At 47.8% G+C, this 20925-nt stretch overlaps 1 protein-coding gene across 1 annotated transcript in view; it reads left to right on the top strand.

Annotated features, from left to right (window-relative positions):
* Positions 1–20925, top strand: part of faf1 (Fas (TNFRSF6) associated factor 1) — a 218093-nt gene that overhangs the window by 177527 nt on the left and 19641 nt on the right. Inside the window, exons 15-17 of the mRNA XM_039767268.1 lie at positions 1322–1410; positions 14212–14292; positions 14776–14853. Coding sequence (XP_039623202.1) covers positions 1322–1410; positions 14212–14292; positions 14776–14853 — 248 coding nt within the window. The remainder of the gene's footprint in view (positions 1–1321; positions 1411–14211; positions 14293–14775; positions 14854–20925) is intronic.

Raw genomic sequence — 20925 nt, 5'->3', positions numbered from 1 at the left:
ATTTGATTTATATAGCACCTTTCCCATGCTCAAGGCACTTTATACAAGACTCTGCTCTCTTTCTCCAATTCTCCTGATTTAAGAGATGCCCTCTCCTTCTGTGTTAGTGGGCTACTGTCATTCAAGCTTTTAGGTCCACCTAGGCATCTGGCCCTGCCCAACCCGTTGCCAATCAATCATCAAGTCCTAGTGATGCCTGTGGTCACTCAAACATCCAGCCCTGTGCAAACTGCTGCCAGTTAAGCAGCTAGCCCCACCCAGCCTTCCTTCACGCAGACATTTAGCCCCACCCACATTGTTGTCAATAAGTCATCAAGTCCTAGCAATGCCTGTGGTCAATCAAGCATCCAGCCCTGTGCATCCTTCTGTCAGTCCAGCTGCAACTCCCACCCAGCCCACTGCCTCTCAAGCATCTAATCCCACCCAGCATGTCAATCAATCATCAAGTCCCAATGACATCTACTGTCACTCAAACTTCTCGTCCTGTCCAACCTGTTGCTAATCAAGCATCTAGCCCTGCCCAGCCCACTGTCACTCAAGAATCTAGCCCCACCCACATTGTTGTCACTCAGACAGCCCCTCCTTACTGCCTCTCAAGCATCTAGCCCCGCCTGGCAGCTGCCACTCAAGCATTTAGTCCCGCCCAGCCTGTGAAGAGCAGCCTACTGGCGTCTTCAGTGGTTTTGTCTTAAAACTTTGTGATGGGCACTGAGATGACTTGTAACAGCATAATATGTTTATTACACGTTCATTTTCAGGGACCCTCCACCATATTGGTTTATAGACTCACTGGGGGTCCCAGATTCGGTGACACCCTCCATATTTCACACTTTGCTTATCACCCACAGATCAACTGCCATCATTAACTACAAGTTGTGTCATCGGCCTTAGGGTGACCATTTTTAACCAGTAAAGGGTTAACTCTGATAGGAGCCGCGTGCGGATCAAACCTTAAATAAATCAGTTAAAGACACGAGGCCGAAAATATTATTATTCATATGTCGCAGTGCGGTTAAGAAAAAAAAATAGGCTTGAAATAAAATATTGATGTTAATGTATTAGTAAAGTCCATATAAATATTATAAATAAAATATTAACTTTAAGTTACATAGGGATTTCTAAATAGAATTTTAAAATGCTTAAATACTCTGAATATTAAAATTAAAAAAAAAAAAATCTAATTAGATGTTGGTATTAGAATCTTTGCTTTTTCCTTTCAGTGCCCTTCTCCTGGCTAATAACTGTGCTGATTAATAACAAAATGAACTTGGCTCTCCTTTAATGCCGCCATCTCTGTCGCTTATTATGTCTGTGTTGCTAGGGAATACGACGGTGGACGAGCTGATGATGCGGCTGATGGCGGCCATGGAGATCTTCGGCGCCCAGCAGCAAGAGGACATTCGAGATGAGGTACGCCTTGGTATCCATTTTGGGGTGTGGGGGTGTGGTGAGTGCTGAACTCTGACCCCACTGGCTCCGGCCTGAGGAAGGCCATCAAGCCTCAATGGGGACTACACCTGCACAGGGAGAACAAGGTAGCTGGCCACATCGATTTTATTGCCACCCCACCCAAAGTGGTGAGTGGACCAGCAGACACCTGCTTTACGTGGTCTGAAATGTGTGACTTTGTGACGACGCTCTTGTACCGACGGCCGATTGGAGGCAGGCGGAATGACATCAGACAATTGACAAGCGAGAGGAGACTACTCAGTCCATCAGACTCGTTGGTTTTTAGCCCCCAGTACCTCATCCAGAAACTTCTTCAAGGATATCAGGGTTTCCTCTTCAACTCCACGACTCGGTGGTTTGTTCCAACTTTTCACTGGCCTCGGTGAAGTGACTTCAGCACGATTGACAGCAAAATGTCACACAGGTAGGCGGAGCCCTGCATTCCGCAAACCCTTGAAAGATTCGTCTTAAACTTTACAAGCCTGCACAGGTTCAAGAAGGTGGGCAGAGTCTCACGGTTAGGCATTGGATAAATGGAGATGGCGGCAAGTGTGGGGGCATCGGAGCACAGCACAATCCAAGAACAGGCGCAACTTCAGAAGCAGGACAGTGGGAAGCCATGGCTAGTTTCAGTAACTGCTGTTATACATGGCGTTTCCCGTGTCCATAACAGCAGAACGATGTTTCTTCTACGGGTGGGGGGTTTGTTCGTTGTTAAATGAGTGTGCCCTTGATTTGTCTCGTTTGGTGTTGTGTGTCTTGCTCTTTCCATCCTGGTGTCCATTACAGTTGTTGTTGATGTTGTTGTGAGTGGCAATCATTATATGCAGCGTACTGCGGTGTACTACCATGTTATGTCGTCGTCGTCATGATGGCCGTCCACTACCTGGTTGAGACGCCAACGCAATGGAAGGACCAGGGGAGAGAGAGAGCATCTGTGAAGCAGTACCTCCCCTGGGACGCTAGAGGGCAGCCCTTATGGGCGCCTGTAGCACCACGGATTCCCGCAGGGCATGCTGGGACTTGGAGTTTGGTGCAGACCTGTTGGGTTCCATAGAGGCCCGCCAGAGAGGGCTGCAGAACCCTCTACTGGTCTTCCACCACACCTGGGAGTGATTCCGGGTAACACTAGTGAGCCACCTGGAGCACTCCCAGGAGCCGCCTCACTCCATTCGAGAAGGCAGAACAAGGAAGAGAGAAGGAAGAAAGGAAAGAAGCGGTGCCGTATTGTGCTTAGGAACTGTGGGGAACGAGACAAAAGCGCCCCCCATGGGAATAAACATGCCTGGTGTGCTGAACTTGGCTTCTGTGTCTGGTGTGTCCGGGGTTTGGGGAGCTGTACACCCCCTGGTATTCCACATTGTTCTTTAGCTCCACCTCCTCCTCCTACTTTGAATATTATTATCATCATCATCATCCTCTCTGTGCCAAAGCCTTAGCATTCGTATCATAAAACTACAAAGCAGCCAGTTTGTGGCTTGGGGTGCCATCAAACCTCAACGTCGTTCATTCTCAAACGTGTCAGACATGGCCTCCTCCTCATCTTCATCCTTGCGGGGAATTGGAGTTGGGTGGTCTTTGCTACTTTTCATGTCTTTTGCTTCTTTGGACTGTTAGTGCAATCCCTAGGAGTAACTCTGAGGTGCTGGGCAAAGGTAGGCACTGATTGGTCACTTTTTGTCACCTGCCAGCTAACCAGGTATGCCAGCTCTATGCCCGGATTACCAGATTTTTTGTTTAAAGCTTACAGACATTGGTCCAGATTCTCAGCGTTCTTCAGGTGTTGGTAGATGATAGGGTCTTCATTGGGTAACCATACTTGTCAGATCCCCTTCGTCTTGGTGCTGAAACTGCAGGGGGAACCTGAAGGACCCTATGGTTACCATTAATGTCATTGATAACATTTTGCCTGAGGAAGGGGACCCGAGTTCCCTTTGAAAGCTGAGTGTTATAATCTTTTTAGTTAGCCCATAAAAGGAGTTATTTTGCGTGACTTCTCATTGCATTAAAACATAAGAAGTTTGACAGACGAGAGGAGGCCACTTGTCACCCGTTTGTTTTGCTAATGGCTAAGCCGTCCCAACATCTCCTCCAGATTCTTCTTAAAGGTTGTCGAGGTAAATCTTTGAAGCCCCTCAGTCACATTCGGGGCGTCAATCCATTGCAAGACCCGCACTCAAACCCTGACCAGAACAACCTGAGAACGGTCTTGGTGACAGCCTGAGGCACAGTGCAGGCCCGGGGGCTACGGGTTGACCTCTGAGGTGTGTTTTGTCCACGCCTGATTCCCATTTTCATTTTTAGATACAAGGAAGGGCAGTTCAGATGCCCCCCCCCCTTTTTTTGTCGTGGAGGTGAAGGGGCAGCTTGGTGCGTGGCTTCCCGAGGCCGGCTAGGCTCTGCTGGCTTGAAGACGCCAGTTTGCACAGCCCCCCGGCATTGTTCGTTTTTTTTTTTTCTTCTCTTTCTTTCTCTCTGCGTGTTTATTTGTGGAAGTGCTTACTTTTGGGTTGGTATGGTAAAGGTGGGGGGACAGGGGGGGACAGACGGAGAGAAACGCTTGGAATTAAAACAAAGAAGAAGAAGAAGGAGCTGGAATGCCGCCCTGCTTGTGTTTTTTCAAGCAGGATCCCAATTCCGGCCTCTCTTCGTTCCTTTGCTCTTTTTTTAAGTGTCTCATTTGGGGGGCCGCACTTTCTCAAAAGTCGAGACTGTATTTCTTTTAACGTAAACCAAGGAATCCTCTACTTTGCGGGTTAACAATAACAAGAGCAGTTTCCTGTTGAAAAGGCAGGCAGACGGCCAGGCGGTGATTTCGTTCGATTAACTTAATGGCAGAAACGTGGCCAGGATGATCTAAAGCACCAAACGCTCCTCAGATTAGGGGAGCAGCCCGGGGCCCCCCGTTTGTTTAAATGACATGAATGGTGAAGGACGTCTCCTTCACTTCCTCTCTCCCTTATCTAATATCTGCGTACTTCGGCTTTATAATCGTGGCGATTGGCCCACTGTTTCCCGTTAAGTTCAAAAGCTGACATTTGGGAGGGTGGTACATCAGGGCCAGTTGGCATCCGCTAAGGACGAACATATAGACACGTCAGCATTTAGGCGTCAATATTAGAGAGTTTGTAGTGTAGGCCTGGATGTTCCTCCCCTTTGAGTCGCGTACCTGTGGCATGGGTCCCAGTGGTCTTTTGCGCCATTGTAGCCTTTGGTGATGCCAATAACAATGGTTCCAGCGTTGCTCCTCAGTGGAGTCGCTCCTTCAACATATGGAATCTGCAGGATGGTCAAGTGAGAGCGGACATCTCCTGGGTTCTCCTCGATGTTCCGCTGATTGTCCTACGCTTCCCCCAGAGAGTCCAGCGGTGAATCCCATCATCCCCCCTACTTGCCGTACACTCACGGGAAGGCCCCAAAATGGTAGGTTTGATTGAAATTTTAACATCATAGAAAGGAAGAAAAATAGCCAACACTTTTTATGTCGATAATTATTTTCATTTGTCGGTGGCTAACTGAAGTTTGTAAGTTTGAAAAATGGAACATTTTTGAAAGAATTGCACAATGGAGGCCTAAAATCTGTGTGGAAGACCACCCACACGTGATGGCTGCCACTCAAGATCATTCAGAGTTCTCCCCCCTTACCCACTCGTGTTGGCTTTGCTTTATGCTTGGGGTCCAGTCTGAGGTCCAGAGGGTCCCCACTGCGGATATCTCTCGTTTTATTTTGCTCTATTCAGCTTTCGCTCAGCCATGTCTAATCTTGCGTTCCTTGTAACTGTTACACAATCCCACAGCAGGATGTCGCCACCCCCATCACGCTTCAACCTTTGGGGTGGTCCTGCACTGGTTTCCCCCAGACATGCCTCTTAGAATTGAGTTCCATCTTGGTCTCATCAGACCGGGGAGTCTGAGAGACCTTCAGGTGCCTCCTTGCAAAGTCCAGCTGGGCTTCCATGGGTCGTCCCTAGACCTTGATCAGTGAGTGTTGCAGCGGTGGCACATGCACGTCTGCTGGGACTCAGCCAGGGTGACCCACCAGCATCTTGGACACCTCACTCCCCTCAGCTGCTCGCCACGGATGAAGGTGCAGGTTTGTGGTGAAGTTCCGGAAGAGCTAGAAGACACCTCGTGGGTCTTCTCGGACGTTTTTTCATTTCCCTCCAGCTCTTCACCTCACAAAACCTTTTCTTGTGAGGGTGATGGAGCGATTCTGTCAGCCGAAGAAATTTGCAACAGAAAAAAGAAACAGGGCACGTAAGCAAAGCAGGTGTGACGGCCCTTCCTGCTCTGCCGTCTTTTTGCCCACCCCCAGGCCTTTGCCCAGAGGAGCCTCAAAGATTTACAGTAACTCCATGTGACAGTCGGGCAGGGTGGGGCCTCAGCTATGGGCACATTGCTCTGCCGCCTCCTTCTCCTGTCAGCCTGCATCAGGCACAAAAGTAAAAGGCAGGTGTGCCTCGGGTGGGCTCCACATGTGGGTGCCCGCCCGTGGCATTCCTCGGGTTTAGCAGTTTGCTTGTAGGATGTTGTTCTGAGTCCCAGCATTTTTTGTTGCCGCTGTAATTTACGAACCGGCTGGAGGCTTCAGATGTGAAAATAAAATGAACAAAGTTCTCTGAGTATCCAAAACTAAAATGCAATACGATACAATTAATTTTTGCATAGTAGCCCAAAATCACACAAGAAGGGCCACAATGGACTTTAACAGGCCCCGCCTCTTGACAGCCCCCCAGCCTTGACTGTCTAAGAAGACAAGGAAAAACTTCCCAGGGGAAAAAAAATGGAAAAAGCCTTGGGAAAGGCAACTCAAAGAGAGACCCCTTTCCAGGTAGGTTGGGTGTGCAGTGGGTGTCAAAAAAAAAGGGGGGCTAAATATAAGACAATCCACAGAATAGGACACAAGTAATCCTCAATACAATAGAAGAGTGCAATAGAAATATTACAAGGACAGAGCAGAATTCAACAGTTGATGGTGTCCCATAATACGACTTGGATTGGTCCAGAGTCCTGGAGACCTCGGCCATCAAGTAGCCTCCCCCTGTTGGCTATTCCACAGTCAGTGCTGGGCCAGCCAATCCGATGAAAGGACCCCTCTACCCGATAATTCCTGCGATCCTCCATCACAGGTGACTTTACCTTTGGCTGGCAAAACAACTTGGCAGGTGGGCAGTGGCACCAAGTGTGTACCGAGAAACAGAATAGGTGAGGGTTAATAACAAATTATTAATAAATTATTAGTGCTAATGACTAACAGCAGAGATGCAGTCTGCACAGTTAATCAGCAGCTCTAGTCAGGGTGTGCTAAACTGAAGTAGTGAGTCTTCAGTTGAGATTTAAAAGCTAAGACCGAAGGGGCATCTCTTATAGTAGCAGGCAGACCACTCCACAGTTTAGGGGTCCTGTAACTAAACACTTGACCTCCCGCTGTAATTGTATTAATCCTTGGAATCATAAGCGCACCGCCATCTTGAGATCTTAATGTGCGCTCTGGTTTGTTAGTCATGATAGGTTTAGACAAGTAAGCCAGACCTCGGCCATTTAAGGCTTTATATGTTAAAAGGAGGATTTTGAAATCTGCCCTAAAAATGCCTTCTAACTGAGGGGGCTGAGGAATGATGGCCCCCACTAGTGTGACCCCAAACACAGCATCTTAGTCAGGTCGCCACGTTATGCTATCAGAACACCTGATCTGAAGTGGCCGTTTTCAGACGTGTGGATTCTCAACGCTTTCTCGGTGAACGAGACCCATCCGCCATGTTATGTAAACGCCATGCAGTTTGGTGGCAGTGCGATGCTGGGTTGTAACCATACTGGCATCTAGTCTAAGAGTGTACATTATGTGAGATGTGTGGGAGACATTCTTGGGGGGAGGCCACCTGCACCCAAAGGCGCACCGCAACTGTCCAGAACGCTTGAGGTTATGGAAACGACGGCTGTGACAGAAAATTGACGGAAATGTCATGCGGTATGATGCCGCCTCTGGGTTCTCTCGCCGTCATTGATTCCTTAGTTAGGACTCTTTGTTAATCCAATCAACTGTTTATCCCAAACTGTCCTTGGAACCCACCTGTGCGCGACTGAAACACAGTCTGGGGCCAGTGTGACGTCCACTCTGATGTGGTGGGCTCAACAATGTCATTTGGGATGGGGCAGAAATGAATGGCAGTAGAGTGGGGGACTCCAACCCACTCCCCCCCCCACACACACACACACACCCAGCCCCCCCAGGGAGCTGCTGGCCTGAAGTGACTTTGGATGTGGGAGCAGCATCACGCATCACTGAAGTGGCATGCAGTAAAGTCCAAGGACAGTGTAACTATATCTGGATATCCTCTGGAATTAGGATATTTCAATTCTAGTCGTTAGGTGCCTTGCAGTGTATTTTATTTGTTGTCTTTTTTTGTCTAATTAATCTTTAGTTTTCCACTAATCACATTAATTGTGTATCCTGGATTTTTTAATTTAGCCTCCTAATTAATCCTCCTGATGGTGGTAATGAGCAGAGGAGTCTGTTTGTGCCGCACAAGCCTGGAAGAAATCTCTTGGTATGACGTGACTCGCGGAAAACCCAAAATGTTGACGGTGCATTTTTAAGACTCATTAGTAGGGAGGAAAAAAATTCCGAGTCTGTGACAAGAGTCCAGAGACCTGAGCAAAATCCCAAGCAGAGGGAGATCAATCGTCTGTGTGAACAACCAGCGTTAAGCAGGGCAGTCATCCACTTTGGGCTTTCAGTCTCATTCATTTGTGCCGTAGTGCTTGTCCCCTCACATGGCTGTCATGGCGGGTGAAACATCAACACACCTGAATCTTAGTTCACCGGTTAGGGAGTCCCCCCCACAAAGCCAGGAGCTGCAGGTTGAACTGCCGTGGAGGTAACTGAAATGCCGGCGAGTGAAAGGATGTGGAGATCTGGCATGGGAGTCTTGCGGCTCGGGGTCACCAACATGGGAGAGGGCATTCAACGGTAGAAAACAGAGCTGGCATCGATTAGTAAACCAACAAGGGGATCGCGCGTCAAAACCGATTCACAAAACACACGTGAACTTCAAACCGTCGCATCCGAATGCTTCTAACTGGAATTCGAAGTAAAGTTCACGGGCAGAGACAGGGCGAGGATTGGAGGTGATGGCGCCACCGCACCAGTCTTGACACCTTCCCATGGCAGCGACTTAAGTTTTGCAGAATTCTTGGGATTGACTAGCAGGGAAAAAAAAAACGAATTGTATTTTTTTTTGTACTGCGTTTTACGGGTTATTTCGTGGTTACTGCATTCTGAAAAGTGTGTGTTGTCCAAATAACGTTTTGGTATCAAGAGTCCAATGAGGAAAAGTGTATTTTGTACAACCTCTATTGAGAGATTACTGCTTTCGCAGGACCCTCATCCCCTATTTCACGTTACTTCAGTGCATTCACATCTCCAGCTTTCACATCATTTCTTAGGAGCGCAATCCCCGTGAAAGTTGAAGGGTTGAAGTTTAAGGAAACCCACCCAATCAGACAAACTTATCACTGGAGACCACCGATCCTTCCACGTGGGTAGTGACAACTTTTGCGTGGCCTACAGCTCTGCGATAGCCAGTGGGCTGTGCTGACTGGGTGACGTCATGTCAAGGGAGGCCCACCAAATGAACAAGCGCATGAAGAAGACGGAAGCTGTCACGGGATGCCCCCTGGACCTGCTGGCGGTAGTCATTGAATGAAGGTGAAAAGGAAATGTCGGCAACTCCGCCAACTGAAATGAAGTATTTATTGATGTTTTTTTTTTTTATTATTATTCACTGCATCAAAGTGTCATAAAGTAGGAGTTTCAAAGCACTTAAAAGTTGCAAAAGCACTTCCTTTACCAGCTCTGGGGGAATGACGGCATCAAAATCACCGGCTAAAGTCGCAATACACAACCCAGCAGCCAACAATGGAAGAAAAGGTTCAAAAATCCAGAAAAGCACATGAACACCACAACACGTTCACAACTGGAACTGTGGGATTGATAGGGCGGAGGGAGGTTCCTGGTGGTAATTGGCATGGTGGCCCCACCCACAGATCACATGGGTCATAACCAGAGATGTCGCCTACAAAGCACAGAATACATTGAAGTAATGTTAAGACGAGCCAGTGACCTAAATGGGAACAACAAATATGTGGGGAGTAATCTAACATGAAGACCCCTTTACGCCGGGGAGTGGGAGTGGAGGTGATGCATTGCCACCAGTACTTGGGGGTCCACGTCAGTGACAGGCTGCATGGGAACTGAAGATAAAAAGGGCAGAGCCGACCGTCTGATCTTGGGAGACTGTGTTCCTTTAATGTGATGTCTGGTTGGTTGGTCACATGACCGCAGTCGTCCTATAAATATGACGGCAGTTTTTATCCCTTGGTGGCTACAAAACCCTTCGTCATTCTTAGTGGCAGCTCATTTTCCAACATTGGATTTGTCACCTGGTGACGATGTCTTTACGCCATTTGATTTTCGACCCCATCTTCCTCCTTCGGTTTCTGGTTCCTTTGTTTCCTTTGGCATTCTGACTTTTGCTTGTCCTGATCACAGCATCGTCATCTGGTTTTGTTGTGCTCACAGCAATTCATTTGCACTATTACAACTGGGTGAATAGCTAGATAAATTAACAAGCAAATGTACCGAAACAAAATGCTAAACAATCGCACAGTATGCACAAAAATAACAAAGAAAATACTAAATTCAAAGAGGTTGGGGTGGGGGGCCAGGGAGATTTGGATGGGGGGTAAAAGGCAGAGCAGACTGTCACCTCAAGAGACATTCTTTCCATGCCCTTTAAACCCTGTGGTTCAAGAGTGGCCCACCGAGTCAATAAGCTGACTAAGAAGACGGGCTCAGTTCTGGGAAGCCCTCTGGACCCGCTGGCAGAGGTGGGGAATCGAGACAAAACTGGGAGTCGCTCATCGTCTCTCTGGCTCACCATCATCGAGGATTTCTGGACAATGAATTATTCAGAAGACGTGCGTCATTAACCGCTGCAGGGGGCCGATGGCCATACTCCTTTATAGCGTCCACCTCGCTGACGCTGCGCTCTTAGTTTGCCTTTGCGACTCTGGTATTTCTATTTAAGGGGGCTGTTGCCATCGTAGTATTTCAATATTTTAAATTTCCCTTTGGTACAAATGAATATCAATCTGTCGGTTAGTCCATCTGTCTGTCTACTTATCATGGTGCCTTTCTTATCTGTCTGTCCGTCTATCCATCCAATTGTCCTTGAAATGAAATCCATGTATAAGTTGCCGTACCACAAAGCTGTTTCCTTATCGTCTTTCCTTCACTTCTGGTGACTTGGTGGCCTTTACGTGTTCTGTTTGGGGGCAGTTTGGCTCCTCCGCTGAGCCAGTGCTGTCATTATTGTACACTTTATATATTTTATTGTGCTCTCCCTTAATAATGTGTGAATATGAACGCCATTCTCTTTTATGTTGAGCAGGAAGCGGCGCTCACCGGTTTCAGTTCCCCCGAGTCAGTGCCCGGGCACCAGCTTTTGTCTTCTCCCCTGTGTGCCCCACGTGTTACACTTCAAACAGTTACTGGGTGATGAAACTTAAAAAGCCATTTGGTTTCAAAGTAAGTGAAACAGTAAAGAGTGGAAGTACTGGCTGATGCAACCCTCATGAAGATAGCGAGGCACACCTTCTACCTCCAGGGTGCCAGTCCCAGCCTGTGCCGATTTCTCAATTAGTAACTTTTGACTTTGCCACATGCTACAGTCCTGTGTGTGTGTGAGATCCCTGGTGGTGCAGTTTTCCGTCGTTGGGAGGCCATTGGCGCACCCTAATTATCACTTTTTTTTTTTTCTTTTCTTTTTACTCGGGCGTGGCCAGCTGGCACCTTGCGATTCACAGTTTCCTTTTTTCCACCTTTTTCACATGTGGGCTTTACTGGCATTAAAGGACACTGGGACTTTTTGTGCTTTTGAAACACTCTGTGTTGTCATGAGGAGCAAATCCATTGGGTTCAATTTGATGGTTTGTAATGCCTAGAGCCGGCACTGGGGGGTTTGGGATACTCTGGTTATCCGTCGCTCATTCCCAGGCTGCGAGGTGAGAGATGTGGAGGTGGTTGTGGTTTCGAGACCCTTAAGGTTCACCCTGCAGTTCCAGCGCCTGGTGATGGGGCTTTAACAGGTTTGGCTGCCTGCTTGTACAGTATGTGTTAGGCTCCTGCTCACATCCTTAACCCGGCTTTGACTCTTCAGTGAAGCCCCTGGAAAAGATTAAAGAAGAGAAATCCCCCATAATTGAAGTCTTAAGTGTCTGTCTGTGTAATTCCAATTGAGGGCACATCAGAAATATTATCACTGCTTTCAAAAATCCAGTACACAATAGCATGTAACAGAGACCTCTGCAGTGTGCATGTCATTCCAACAGATGGCACATCACAAACATTGGTAGTAATAAAATACATTTAATTTGTCATTCCAGTAGAGGGTGCATCAGAAAGTTTAACATTGTTTTTACAAATCCAACACCAAAAGGCATATAATAGAGGCATATGAATTGCACTTGTCATTCCAACAAATGGCACATCAGAAGCATTTGTAGTTTTTTTTTAAAAAAAAAAGCATTACATCTGTCATTCCAACAGGTGGTGCATCACAAACATTTGTAGTAACAAAATGAATTGCATTTTCCATTCAATTTGTCATTCAAAATGGCATATAACAGAGACCTGTGCATTGCATTTTGCATTCCAACAGATGGCACATCACGAACGTTTGTGGTAATAAAATGCATTTCATTTGTCATTCCAATAGAGGGTGCATCAGAAGCTTAAACATTGTTGCATATAGTCAAGGCCTATCCATTGCACGTCATTCCAACAAGTGGCACATCACAAACATTTGTAGTGCTAAAATGCATTTCATTTTTCATTCCAAATGGCATATAGCAGAGACCTGTGCATTGCATCTGTCATTCCAACAGATGGCGCATCACAAACGTGAGCACTGTTGGTTTGTGTCCCATCCCAAATGGTGTATAACAGAGCGCTGTGCATTGCATGGTGCACTGGAGAAGTTAACGCTGAGGTCTGTGTTGATTAGTTTGATTTTGACCCGCGTCAGGCAGGAATAGTAACAGTGGTGAACGGGATCACTTTTGGGTGGAGCGTTCCTTTAAGATTATTTATGTTGCCAGTCCATCTGCCTTCCAAATTCAGTATCAGATGGGGAAAAAAGCCATTTGCAGGCTGCCGTCAGCCACGCGCCCAGTGCCAGGATGAGGTGTGCACCTGTGTTTTTGGCCATTGCTGAATTTTTCGTCTTGCTGACGTTTGTGTTTCTCTCCTGTCTGCCATTCCCTGTCCTTACTGCTCTTTTGCAGTTCTTTGCCAGTCCTGCTTACCCCTGTGCCCAAGTGGTCCCTTCTAACTCACTCGTCCTCCTTGGTTTTTTTTTCATGCCAGCCTTTAGCTTGTTTTTAGCGTTGCCACTTCCTGTGCCCCTGCAACGTTCCATCCCAGGCTGCTTTTCAAGTGGGCTTTAATCAAAAACAAACGGGGGACCCCGAGTGCACAATGGCCCAACTTCTGCTGGACCGCCAGTGGGTCTTTGACGTTGCTGTCCTTTCAGTCCGGCGGCCGATGTGGACTGCAGCTGGGAAGCTTTGTGCAAACAGGACCTGCTGGAATAAAAGGATTCCCCGTCCTCCTCCTCTCGCTTGGAGTTTTAGTGTAATGGAGCTCGGCTTGGATTCCTTTGTGGATTTCCTTTGAAAGGACTGCTGGCCGCCATCCCAGCTGATGTATGGGCTGATTGTGCTCACCTGTTGGATTTTCTATTGTCTGGCTGAACTCTTGTTTGGTGTATTGTAGACTTTCGTTTGCCCCTTTTATTGGTTTACCTTTTATCTTTTCTATCAAGAGAACAAACACTCGTAAGAGTCGTGACGCACTTGACACAAAAACAACTGGAACCTGAGCCCTCCATCAGTAGCTGCCAGGCCACTGAGCCAATGAAGATGGGCACACTTATGGCAGACCACTCATGGCAGACTTCTGCACCTCTAGCTGCCAGTCACTTTCAGGGGTCTTGCCGCTGGTGGCCTGTCTTTTCTACCTTCTCTCTACATCAGTGCCAGTTGTGTTCAGGTGGCACACAAGTCACAGAGAGCTGACAAATGAACAAAAGCAGAAGATGGCAGCCACGCTCAAGCTGTGCCAGTCAGGTGATCTGACAGGCAGTGAAACGTAATGTTCAAGGAATGGCACATTTGAACCACAGGAACACAAGGTAGTGTGGTGGACAGGAGGACTGTGGGCACCATGACATCTGGACTGGACAATCTCAGCCAAGAAGGAGGATGATGAGTGTGTTGGGTTGAATGGGCCATTCTCGATATTCAGTTGTGCCAGTTTGACCAGCTGCTGACCTGAGTCATGGCACACACGTGGGTTTACAATTTATTTAAAAGTCAGGCAGGTAGGCAGCAGTTTGAGCCCCACTTTCTAGTGTCCCCTAATATTATGTGACAGTGGCACAAAAAAAACACACTTATGCCACAGCTCGCCATCTTGTGTGGATACCTGTCTGTCCCTTTTGTTGGAATGGCGGGTGGCCCACTCTGTCTTTGAAATGTGAATCAGCCTTTAAATGGCTTAGCACAGTGAAAGGCACTATATGACCTGCAAGTGCTTTTCATTGTCAAACTCCTCCTTTGTAATTTAAATGACCCTTTAAAGCACATTGCGTGATGAAAGGCGCTATATCATCTTTCTTTCTGTTCTCTTTGTCTCCGCAGGATGAGCGTGAGGCCCGGGAGATGGTCAAGCGAGAGCAGGATGAAGCCTACCGCCTGTCTCTGGAAGCGGACCGAGCCAAGGTCAGTGATGGCTGACGTTGATGATTATTACCAGTTATTCTGATGGTCATCACTGGTTTTTATGTGTGGCTGGCCACTGAATGCTCACACTCATCGTTTCATCAGCTTCTTCCGCACCATTTCTGCATGGACCTCACTTGGTCGGGCTGAAATAGCATGGGGTCCTCCTTAAAACGTGGGTCGCGTACTTCACAGTACAGCTTTTAGAGTTGACAAGGCCACCTGAAGCAGGGTGGGAACTGGACAAACTGGCTTGTTGGAAGGTTGGCATCCTTTGGCAGTGCCACGCTGAGCTTTTCAGCATGACCCACTCTGCTGCCAGCGTGTGCCCATAGGGCAGTGGAGAGTGAGTGAAATGGCAGAGACCACTCTACTTTTAGCCACGAAGTGTTTGAAATCTGCATGTGCTATGTTGGTTTACCTAAAGTGCCCGTTTGTGCCCGGGTTTCTTTAAAACTCTTTGTGTTTCTTTTGGCTTGGCAGAGAGAAGCTCAGGAGAGAGAAATGGCGGAGCAGGTGCGCCAGGAACAGATCCGCAAAGAGCAAGAAGAAGAGCGAGAGGTGAGCTGCAGACGGACGTTTCGATTCCAGCACCTCGTGCTGCCACACTTTGCACTTCTGTCGTCTGCCCAGTAAAGGGGGCCGGGGGGGTCAGTTCACGTTACATTTTAATAACAGGGAGACCCTCGTTGGAAGGCTTTGTTTGAGTTTATTCTCCTCTACCTTTAATACAATGAAACTGTTACTTGCAAGTCTCCAACAGAACATACAAGAAAAAGAGAGACCACCCACATTAAAGAGTGTCCGGAAAGTATTGAGCCCCCCTTCACTTTTTGTGGTGTAAACGGATATACGGTTACTTTTTTGGCCATCAGTCCACACACTCCAACTCCAGGTGCCACCTGTGCGAAATGTTCATGTTCTACCCGCGCTGGCTTGAAGACGTACAAGTCTGGATAAATGGCAGCGCAGCCTTAGCACAGTGTGTGTCGTACGGTGGACTGGCGCCCCCTACAGAGCTCATTCTATGCACTTGACATTGCCATGACCATGAACCGGATTAAGCTGGTTTACTTATATGTACAAGATTATATATAAGTGGATTACTCAGAAAGTACGCAGACCCCCTTCACTTTCTGCATACTTTATGGTGTTGTAAATATCAAGTCACATTGGTAGATTTGCCATTTTTGCCCATCAATCTACACTCGCCATACCCATAATGCCACAGTAGCAACATGTTTCATGTATCACCTGTCAACATTTTAACTCTCTTGTTCATTGAAATATTCAAACGTGTAATTCAGCACTTTGGAGGAGTCCCTTTGGCAGCAGTTACATCTTTTAAGTCTTCTCGGTTTGGTCTTCACAAGCTTTGCGCTCCTGGATTTGGCCAGTTGATGCCATTCTTCTTGGCTCTATTAGATTGGCGTCCTTGAAATACCGTCTTCAGGTCTCTCCACTCCTGTCCTATGGGGTTTAAGTCTGGGCCCCTGAAGGCCACTCTGAGACTCGTCCCAAAGCCACTTCAGCACTGCCCTGGCTGTATGCTGCGGGTCATTGAGGTGGCGTGTGCACTCTGGAGCGGGTCTTCTTCCAGGACCTCAGTCCATTCTGACCGGTCTCCCTGTCCCTACACTGCTGTGCCATGGTTAGGCAGGTGATGAGCAGACACGGTGCTTGGAGTTCTGCCCAAAGAGTTGAGTTTGTGTCTGGTCAGACCAGAGGGTCTTTCCTTTGTATGCCTTCCATGTGAGCACCTGATGAGATGTTGATGAGATGTTGATCCTTCTGACAGGCTCATCTATCTCTGTCAGGTCGACCACAGAGTTCTTGGTCACCTTCCCACCTAAGGCCCATCTCGCCTCATTTTGGCCGGACGGTCGATTCTAAGGAGAGTCCTGGTGGTTCCCGAACTTCATTGATTTCACAATCCATTAAGACCACGGTGGTCCTGAGAAGCTTTAGAAGTGTTTGATCCCTGATTGTGGGGGTCTGCATAGAGTCACTTGATCTTCATGGCTTGGTTTCTGTCCTGATGTGCAGTGTGACTTGTGGGACCTTCCATCCACAGGTCCACCTTTCTAAATGATGTCCAGTCAATTCAGTATGCCACAGGTGGACCCCAATCACATTCTAGAAACATCTCAAGGAGAAGTAAAGCTATCAAGGCGGCACCAGAGCACATTTCAGTGTGCCACAACAAAGGCTCTTCTATTAAGTTTGTAAACCTTTCTGTAAACGTTGACCATAGATTGATAACTCAAGACTGGCAAACGCGTCCATTTAAAATGAAATCTACGACACGGTAAAGTGGGCCGGCAGTGGAGGGGTCTGAATGCCTTCTGAGTCCACTGCTTAGAACACATGCAGTTTAGGTTCCTGACAGTATCAGGTGCGTGAATTGGAGCAGCTCTGGGGGGTGCCAGTCCGCCCTCCTCCTCACTTACCTGTCTTGGTGTGTCGGGCACGGGGAGAATGTGCTGATGCCACACGGGCGGCGATTCCTGAGCTGTGCTAACTCATTCACTGTTGTGCCACCATGTGTGAAGTATTATTTTAGAGTAGGCATCATTTTATTGTAGTGCCTTTAGCCACCTTTAGAATCCCGGCTGATGTGTGACCTTTGGCCCCCCGTGAATTGTAACAGTTATTTTACTTTTTTTCCTTTTGTTTGTTTGTTTGTCTTGGACCTTTTTGTTATATTTAGAGGCACTGAAGCGTGCTAAGTCAAGGGGGTGGCAGGGGCTGGTGGGGAGGCGTTCCTCAGTACTTGCGCTGGCACAACAATCCCATTTCAAGGCCCCTTTGTGTGACGCCTCCATACCTGTGTAACTCTTGACAATAGCCGTCCTGGTGACTCCATTCAGAGGTTTCTTAAGCCCCCCTAAGGGAGAACAGAGCAAACAGAACGTGCAAAATGGAGTCATGTGAGGCGCATAGCTTATGAGCTGCCCGCCCCGACGCTTTGCTGTTGGCACATTTAAACCGCACAGCTCACGTTGGTCCCCTTTATTTTAAATGGTACAGTTTGTGCCCCGTTTATTTAGCCACCTGCTCACGTTGGATTCACAAGGACACTGACTCGCTCATTACTGCGATGTGTGGCTACGTGACATGGATACCTGCTGCCATCCATCATTTCTCTCTTGTTGTCTTTTCGGGCGCAGGGCATTTGGTGACGTGTACCTCTTCCCATGCGCCACAAAAAGTGTGCCAACTTTCCAATTGACAGGTGCAGCTTATATTGCAACCTTCACCACCCTAAAACCCCTGACCCCTGGCGTCACCGTTTGTGAGGGTGTGGCTTACGGCAGCTGCAAGCACCACCCACAAAATCTCCCAATTCCAAAAATAAGTTCCGATTCCGCTAAAGCAGGGAACAAAGAAATGTGTTTATTGGGCAAATTGTCTTGAGTATCATGGTTGCCCATGTCTTCATAGGAGTTATCGATCAGAAAACGTCACCACCTCAGAGAGGGCAAATGCAGTGCTTCATTACAGGGGGTCCGGCGCTGCCATGTCCGTCCACGTTCAGAACAGAAAGTCGCCTCGGCCTTTAATCCCCCTGCTTCAAAGATGGAAACTCCAAGGGCCGCTGTCATTTGTTTTTTAAATTTGATGTCGCCACTTTCAAAGGGGATGCCAGCTTTGTTGAAAGTTGATATTCGGGTTTTTGAGTGTTTGCTACCAACAATTAGAAATGTAGAATCCGTATTTTAAACCTTGCAAGACGGACCTCCCATTAGCAGGGAAAACTTGGGGATTGGTGCACTCCAGCCATTGTCCCAGTGTGGTGCTGAGGTGACACCTGCTGCACTCGGGTCCCAATCCGGGTGGTCCGTCGTGTGGTGAGTGCGGCAACACGGTGTAGCAGTGCCTGCTCCCAACCTCCTCCTCCTCCCTTCCATCCTAAAACTGCGACACATTTTGAGAGATCTCGATTGCAGATTCCTTCAAATTGACCCGGAGATGGAAACACCCGTAAAGCTGTGCATGCTGGGAAATCCTCATGTCGTCACTTTTGCGGCTTCCTCAAGCCTCTCTGTTAAATGATCTCTGGAGCCATAAATGTCAGCGAGGAAAGCAAAAAGTCGCTTAATTAGATGTGAATGGAAGAAGAACTGAGAGGCCGTCAGTGTGGCTCGTTAGGCTTACGAGAATAAACACGACAGGCGTTTTCGTCCATGTTTGTGAGTCAGTGAGTTGAGGAAGAAGCTGTGGTTTCAAGATGGTGAAGTGAATTCCGGCCCTCGAGTACATTTGAGTAACAAAGCCTTAGTTTTGATGGATAAGAGGCAAGCCAGCATGCCCAGTTCCTTGTGGATGCATTTCACTTTTAACCACCAGGGGGCATTGTAGCACCTCAACCCCCAGCCAGAGGCTCACAAACACCAATCCCGGTATAATAACACAGATACATTTGTACAAAGCGGCATAAACCAACTCTTCTGCTCTCTTTCACTCCTCCTCGGTGAGTTTCGTCCTCATCCACCCAACTCTGACTCGTCTGGATGAGGTCAGTGGTCTCTCTTGTATCTTGGACCAGGTGGTACTACTACCAGTGGAAGTACTTCAGGGTTAATCGGAAGTCCCACAAAGTAGGGATTATGAATCCCATCATCTTAACCTGGGCGCCCTCACGGGACTACAGCTCCCAGCATGCCCTGCAGGTGTCCTTGTGGGAATCCTAACCCAAGATGGCTGCCACCTAGCATATTGGAGAAGAAAATATTTACCAGTGCTCATCTCCCCCCCAGTCCTTAAATTGCACTGCCCCCACCCCAGGCAGGTAAAGATCCCTGCTTAATCCCAGTCGGGATGCCAGTCTACGTGTACCATGCATTACACAGTCTACAAATGTTATACAAACACAGAAGCGGTCAGGACTTTTAATTAATATATGATGGTGATTTTTGGTGTTACGTGCCACCTCAAGTAGTCATCCCAGGTACGTTGCTTAGACCATTTTATGGACTGCAGTACCAAACATTACAAGTGGGACCGACTGGTGGGGTATAAAAGGTAGAAAGTCAGTTGGTGACCCGAGGGGTTCTTTGAAAACAATTTTGGCAAAATTCCGTTTCCCAGATATCACAACAGCTCTCGCGCAGTCCTCACGGAGCCATTTGAGCTGGTGACGGGTGCCGTGTCGCTCACACAGGTGCAGCCAGGACGGGCGCTGCTGCACTTTCAGTGATTGTATTTCACTGTGTGTGTGTGAGGGAGGGTAAAGAGCTTCGAGTGCCCTCCCACCTGCCCGGGCCCATTGAAAGACACCTTTATGCCAAGCCGGTCATTTAGCCCAACACAATGTGCACAACAAAAGGTGCCCAGCAAGAAATAAATAAATAAATGGCGAGGCCTTGCAACCCAAGATGTTTGCGCAGCCCTCGACAAAAGGCCGAGCCTGACAATGGCTGTTTACCGACATGGCCGCATGCGGGCAGGGTGACTCGGTCAGCGAGCCAGCGGCGAGTGTGGCCTGTGCCGGCCCATTCAGGCTTTCAGGTGTGTGCCCGATGCCTGAGTTTTCCTTTTATTCTTTTTCTTGTGCCTTCAATGAGCTTTTGTGTAGCGCGACAGTGGCAGCGTGCGGCTTCGTTGTTAAGCGGCCGCCCATGCTGGGGAGGATCCACACTCGATCGCTTGGGAGAATAGGCACCAGCGCACCCCTGGGCCTGGCACACAAAGGTCGCGCACGCTAATGAGCTACTGTTGTGTATTTTTATGAATTATAATTGCATTAGGTTGGTAAATAAGGCCGCCACCTGTTGCAGCACCATATGCCCGCCACTGTCAAAATACAACAAACAGGTAGGGGCTTGAAACAGCAAAAGAGCAGAGTGGCCTGCTGGGAGGAGAGCAGGCGGCCCACCGGCGCCAGGCGCTCGTTATTTTTAGCCGCGTTTAGGAGATGAAGCCGGGCTCACTTGTGGCGATGGTGGGAAACTTGGCGATGGGCTTCTAGATCTCCTTAATGCCTATTAGCTGGCAACACCCGCAGCGTGGCAGGTTTGAGCTGCCAGCTCTTACCCTCCTTGTGTCAGGGTATAAGAAAACTCAAGTCTATTATAGTCTTCTTTTTTCTGTCGGATGCTAGATAATGGCTGTTCACCCCATGGCTGTAGTCTGTTGTCTTCTTTTTGTATTGATGTAAGGCGCTATATCATACGTCACCTCCTTTGGTTAACCACAGATGTTATTGACTTTTTGTATATATAGATGTTAGACACTATATCATCGGTGCCTTACTGCAGTTCACCCCAGAGTCTACTATCTTCTTTTTCTTTAGGTGTAAGATGCTATATAATGGCTGTTCACCTCAAATGGCTGTAGTCTTCTTTTTGTATTGATGTAAGACACTATATAATACGTCACCTCCTCAAGTTCACCTCAGATGGCTTTACTTTTCTGTCTTTTTCACATTTAGGTGTAAGACGCTATATAATAAACTGCTTACTGTAGTTCACCCCACTTTTTGTATTGGTATCAGACACTATATAATACTCGTACATACGTTACTTCCTCTGGTTCACCTCAGATGGCTGTCGTTTACTGTATTTTATATGCAGGGGTAAGACACTATATAATGGCTAACCTCATGTCGTTGTAGTTTATTGTCATTCTTTA

Source organism: Polypterus senegalus, chromosome 10 (assembly GCF_016835505.1).
Source record: "Polypterus senegalus isolate Bchr_013 chromosome 10, ASM1683550v1, whole genome shotgun sequence".
NCBI classification, from domain to species: Eukaryota; Metazoa; Chordata; class Cladistia; order Polypteriformes; family Polypteridae; genus Polypterus; species Polypterus senegalus.
The sequence above is the reverse complement of the archived record's forward strand: the minus strand, read 5'-3'. Positions and strand labels throughout refer to the sequence as shown.